Source organism: Peromyscus eremicus, chromosome 16_21 (genome assembly GCF_949786415.1).
Source record: "Peromyscus eremicus chromosome 16_21, PerEre_H2_v1, whole genome shotgun sequence".
In the NCBI taxonomy this organism is placed as follows: domain Eukaryota; kingdom Metazoa; phylum Chordata; class Mammalia; order Rodentia; family Cricetidae; genus Peromyscus; species Peromyscus eremicus.
Window position 1 is genome coordinate 52,312,093 of NC_081432.1, and position 6,000 is coordinate 52,318,092.

The 6,000-nt window shown below is 41.5% G+C and overlaps 1 protein-coding gene across 1 annotated transcript in view; it reads left to right on the plus strand.

Annotated features, from left to right (window-relative positions):
* Pkhd1 (PKHD1 ciliary IPT domain containing fibrocystin/polyductin) overlaps window positions 1–2,660 on the plus strand; it is a 462,210-nt gene extending 459,550 nt beyond the window's left edge. Inside the window, exon 67 of the mRNA XM_059282214.1 lies at window positions 1,553–2,660. Coding sequence (XP_059138197.1) covers window positions 1,553–1,980 — 428 coding nt within the window. The 3' untranslated portion in view covers window positions 1,981–2,660. The remainder of the gene's footprint in view (window positions 1–1,552) is intronic.
* Window positions 2,661–6,000: the final 3,340 nt, after the last annotated feature.

Sequence of the window (6,000 nt, forward strand, 5' to 3'; positions counted from 1 at the left end):
GAAGGCACTCAAAAACCTTAGAGGAGGAAGGGGCCTCCACACAAGTGAAGGTGGCCAATGATAGAGGCACAGGCCAAGAGAGGCACCCCAGTCAGTGTGCACCGAGATATAAATCAATGTAGCTGAGCTGCCAAAAAACACTTCAGGAAGGAGTTGCAGACCCTGTAGGGAAACTAGAGTAACCAGAAAGTTCCTATAGCTCTCAGCAAGAGAGTTAGGTAACTCTGGCTGATAAATGGCAGGCAAAAGACTATGGGAAGGGATAGAGGAGATATGAATAGCATTTGCTTCTCAGATACTAATCCATGCACTGTGGAAATAATATAAGCAGTAAGATTTCTTCTCATTTTTTCACCCTGAATGAAAAGCATCATTCATATATTTGCTGGAGCCATTGCTTTATTTTTATGTCTTCAGGTCATTTTTCAATCCAATGTTAGACTGGATTGAGGTTGAAACTGGATTGAGGGTACTTTGTGCCCTGTTTCTTATGTTAAAATAAAGATGTGCTGTCTCCTAACAAAAACCAAGGCAACTTGTGAACTGGATTAACTGTATCAGGTACCAGTTAATCAATCACCATTGACAATGAGTACCAAAGAGAAAAGGACTGAAGGAGAATAGCAAGATAAATGGGCCCTATCTACCTTCCAAGAATTTGGACAGATCTCTTAATTTTGTAAACAATAATGCACATGAAAGGTATCCTTTTGTATGCGTGACATTGTCTGAAGCATTTGAAAATAGTATAAAATTATGCAAGTAGGTCCAGGAGATGCTAAGTCTTAGGATGACCATCACACAGCCAGCTAGGAGAAGAGGAGAGTGAATGCACACCATCTCTTTCACTATTATATTTGCTTCTTAATTCTCTGTAGTTGTCATAATCTTTACATAGTATTGTGTGGCCCTTGCTTTACAGAGTCTGTATAGCCAAATACTTGAATTTTTCCATAAGGTCTATTCCTGCTTTATTTGTGATCTTAGAAAGCTACTTAATTTGTGTCTTAACTTCTTTACAATTAAAGCAGAGATAATAACACCCTATACAACAGAAAGTTGTTTTAAGGACAAAATTGTAAGTGAAACTAGTGTGGAATATCTGTTGACTTTCATAATTGAAAATATGTGTTAATTTAGATTATTAAAGCAAATTTTGGGAAAAATTACTAGTTGTTTTAATTCAACTCATTTAATGCACATGTTGGTTGGCTTAATGCTTAGCCTTGGCTGTGATATGGATTTCAAATTTGACCCATGCTTATAATTAGAAATACTTGTTAACTTAACAACATTGCCTGAGTGATTTTTTTTCTGAGAGTGATATAATCACATTTTTGTTACATAGCTAATATCAATTACAAATTGAGTATGAAGTATAGTACTTTTTATAAAAAAATATTTCTAAATTTATTTGGAAATTGGTGAATAGATGTCATTCAATCTTTTATTCTTTGACCATGCTGCCAGGATGGCCAAATATATAACTCATGTAAGCCGTGTAATCTGATTAAAAATTAAGTCCATTCTTCCCTTATGTTTCTTTTTATAGATATGAGAATGAAGGCCGTGCAGGGAAGGCAGAACCAGTTTCCCCAACAGTCAGTGGAAGGAGTGTCCAAAAGAAATGTTAGTCGCCATGCTGTCCCAGAGGAAGGAGCTGCTACACCTGCCCCGAAGACTCCCAGAATCACATCCCAGGGGCTCACCTGTGTTCCAGGATCGCTTGCTCAGCAGCTGACCCTGCAGGAGCCTGGGAATTGGAAGGAAGCCCAGAAACAGTTGCTCAGATACCAGCTGGCAGGGCACAATCAGCTGCTCCTGCTATGTCCGAACCTCAGGCGAGAGAGGCAGCAGGGTCAGCAGTCTAGCCAGCTGAACAAAGGGAGTGACTGCACGGAGCTTTCCCCAGAGAAGGGCACTTGTGTTCCCTCTGAGACTGTCTGCCTCCACACAGCACCGTCAGAAACTATCCAGTAACAGCTCTGAGTGTGGAACAGTGTGGGTGTTTGTAGGAAAATAAAAAAATTATTTCTACATAGTAAATGGGAGAGAAGAGGCCTGATCTGGCAGGACAACTATGGGGGAGTATGGGCTTTCAATCTTTTGACTTTAATGTGGAAGACAGTCGGAGAAAGGCTTGTAGACCGAGACTGTGACTGATTATGTCTCTTGTAACTGTCATTGATCCTACCCAATTCCAGCAAATAATAGGCTCTCAAACACTTGCTGATGTTTTCCTAGGTTCAGACTGGTTGCAATGCAGCCAACTTTATACCTGTGCTATACTGAATTTCACTATTAGGAACTGTGACTTAAGCCTCTCTTACAGTGAACTCCCACAATGCTTTGGGCTTGTCTTCTAGAAGACTTGTGATTGGTTTAGTGAGCTGCAGTTATATTTGCAATGCTACAGAATACTCAAGAGGCATCTTGTTCCTTGCTCCACCAAAACTTACCCTCCCACAAGAGTCAAATTCATGACTATTACTTATAGATTTTATTTCATTTAAATTCAGTCAGTTTAAATTCAGTCATTGTTGAGAGCTGTCTGTATTACAAATATTGTCATTTGTACCTCATGAGTATTTTTACTGGAAAGATTATGATCACGTGGGCTTTGTTGGAATTTCAGTTAATAAAGATGTGAAAATACTAAATTTAGGTAAATTTTGTTAATATACTATAGTTATATTTTACATTTCTCTTGTTGGTTGGGCCAAATTTACAACTAAAAGAGAATTTTCCTGGGAGACTAGAGATAACACAAAGGTGAAGTGGATTGATTAACAGCTCACTTACCAGAGAAATGATTTTTTTTTTCCAGCATAAGCAACTATAAGGGCTTCCCAAGAGAATAGAAGAGAGATGCTATTGGGTGTGGTCTCTGGAGGCTGTGGTAAGGAAGACAAAAGCAAAGCGTGAGCCAGTGCTTTAAGAAAGGAAGTGTGGGCTATTTTACCACACTTCGATGTTTGTACAGTCTTCGTCTCTACTCAAACTGAAGAATCATCTAAGTGTACTGACTACGACTTTTGTCTGGTTCCCAGAAAGCATAGGAACTGAGAATATGAAGCAAAGATAGCAGAAGTAAGGAGAATTTCCACAAAGAGATGCTCACAGATTTTTCCCAAGTATAAACCAGTGTTTCCCAGTGTCTGACTGGCTAAGGGGCTATCCTATGACTGAGATAGAACATAAGCAAGAAATACCATCTTCTATTGCTAACTCTTAAATAATGGCAGCTGAGAAATAGAACCCGTAGGCAGCATGGGTGTAAAGTAGTCGTTGACTGGGTCCCACGAGTTGGCTGGAGCAATCTCAGCCTCTTTCTCATTAAAGATTCTTGAAGTATCCTATGAACGCCCCCACGTCTAGGACTACCTTGTTCTGAAGGAGTTAGCCTTCCCTGTGGCTCTGTACTGACTGCTGAGGGAGGTGAAGGTGATACTCCCTAGGAGACTGAAATACAGTTTGTATGTATGCTGAGAATATCATAAGACAATCTAGACTATAAAAATTTACTCTCAAGGTATACACTAGCCGCCTCTGCATAAATCTTTATAGATATACTTTTGTGTTGTTCGAATCTTGATGGTCTTCTAACAAAAAACAAACAAACAAACAAAAAAGGAGCCAGTTATCAGGGTGAAAGCTGAAAGATCAGAGAAGCAGAACAGCCAGCCACTAGTTCTTACCTCTATATGAAATCCTCAGCCTAAGGAGAGTGAGTTCCTTTTTCCTCACACCTTATATACCTTTCTCTGCCCTGCCTTATTAATTCCTGGGTTTAAAGGCATGTGTGCTCCCAAGCAAAGGCATGAGATCTCAAGTGATAGGATTAAAGGTATGTGCCACCACTGCCTGACCTCTATGTCTAATTTAGTGGCTGGCTCTGTTTTCTGATCCTTAGGCAAGTATATTAGAGTATATAATATATCACCAAATTTTTGGGGGGCAACAAAGGTATCTTAGAAACAAAATAACTGTAAAAATCTTGAATTACTTCTGCATAGCATTCCTTCTCCCATTTAATTCGTTCTTGTAATAATATTTCATTATATTTCCTTTGGTAACTTTCTTGTTTGTTTGTTTGACACAGGGTTTCTCTGTGTAGTTTTGGTGCCTGTCCTGAATCTTTCTCTGTAGACCAGATTAGCCTTGAACTCACAGAGATTCTCCTGGCTCTGCCTCTCAAGTGCTGGGATTAAAGGCGTGTGCCACCACCGCCTGGAGGTAACTTCTTGATCTATGAAACCACTGGCCTTTGCAAACTCTTATGCATACCCTTGGTTCCTAAGAACTGTGACCTTCCCAAAGGGACGAATCTATAATGGTTTTATAGGGTTAGGGAAAAACCTGATTCTAGTGAAATTCCCAAGCATCCACAAGGATGAACCCAGCTAAGACTCCAAGCTATAATGGAGAGGGTGCCTAAACTGGCCTTCTCCTGTAATCAGATTGATGACTACCTTAATTGTCATCATAGAACCTTCATCCAGTAACTGATGGAAGCAGATGCAGAGGTCCACAGTTAAGCACTGGGTGGAGCTCCTGGAGGGAGTCCAGTCAAAGAAAGAGAAGAGGGATTGTATGAGCAAAGGGGTCAAGATCATGATGGGGAAACCCACAGAGACAGCTGACCCCAGCTAGTTGGAGCTCACTGACTCTGGACTGACAGATGGGGAATCTCCATGGGTCTGAACCAAGCCCCCGGAATGCGGATGACAGTTGTATGACTTAGGCAGTACGTGTGGCCACTGGCAGTCAGACCAGGATTTATCCCTAGTGCATGAACTGGCTTTTTGGAGCCCACTCCCTTGGAGGGATACCTTACTCAGCCTTGATACAAAGGAGGGGGGCGGCTTTGGGCTTGGTATGCCAGACTTTGTTGACTCTCCATGGGAGGCTTTACCCTCTCTGAGCAGTGGACAGGAGGTAGGGTGGGAGGGAAGGTGAGGGGGTGAGCAGGAGGAGAGGAAGGAGGGGGAACTATGGTTGCTATGTAAAAATGGGGGGGAACCTTTAAATAAATTTTTAAAAAAGGACAAAACCCTTTCAGAAGTTAAGTGGCTTGAGCATTATAGTACCCATCAGTCATTGCGCCACCTGCTGTTTGTCTTCACATCCCATTTTCACTCAGGTGACTTCCTTGGACACTTCAAATTTCTGCACAGACTTTTGCTGAGCTCTATTCCATGCACCTACTGAGAATGTTCAGGAGGTTACTTCATAGCCATTGTGAAGCCAGTGCAAAGCCACACCAGGTTCCACCTCAGCATTTTCCCTTCATTCCATGAATGGCTTTATACTCTAACAGATAGCTAAACAACCATGACTTTTTGCCATACATGACCCTTCTCAGTCAACTACCAAGACACGCATTTATACTCCTAAAGTGCAATCCCAATTAGTCTTATTAAATAAGAACCTGGAGCCAAATAATAGCCAGAAACATCAGAGGAACAAATGAGCAGCTACCAGAGACTTCTTACCTCTCTGGACCTCCAAGTGAATGGGGCTGAGATCCTATCTTCACCCCCCTTGTATTCCTGTCTCCACCTCCCATGTGCTGGGATCAAAGGCATGCACCAGCACCACCAGGCTCTGTTTCTCTTTTAGACTGGTTCAATCTCGTGTAGCCCAGGGTGGCCTTGAACTCCTGATCTTCCTGCTTCCTCCTGCTAATAGCTGAGATTAAAGGTGTGTGCCACCACTGCATGGCCTCTATGGTTAACTAGTGGCTAGCTGTGTTCTCTGATCTCCAGGCAAGGTTTATTTGTCATAACACAAACAAAATATCATACAGCGTACACCCTTTTCTAATCTATCTCCTCATCCATACCCCATGTGGTGTGAGATAAGTTTTGAGCTAATTCTTTTTTTTACTGCTTGAAAAGAAAAGGATGGGCAAGGATGGGGCAAATTCTGGGAACAGAAAAAGAAGCTAAGTTCATCCATGGCTTAGAATAAGCCTATTAAACACAGCTCACTGTAAGC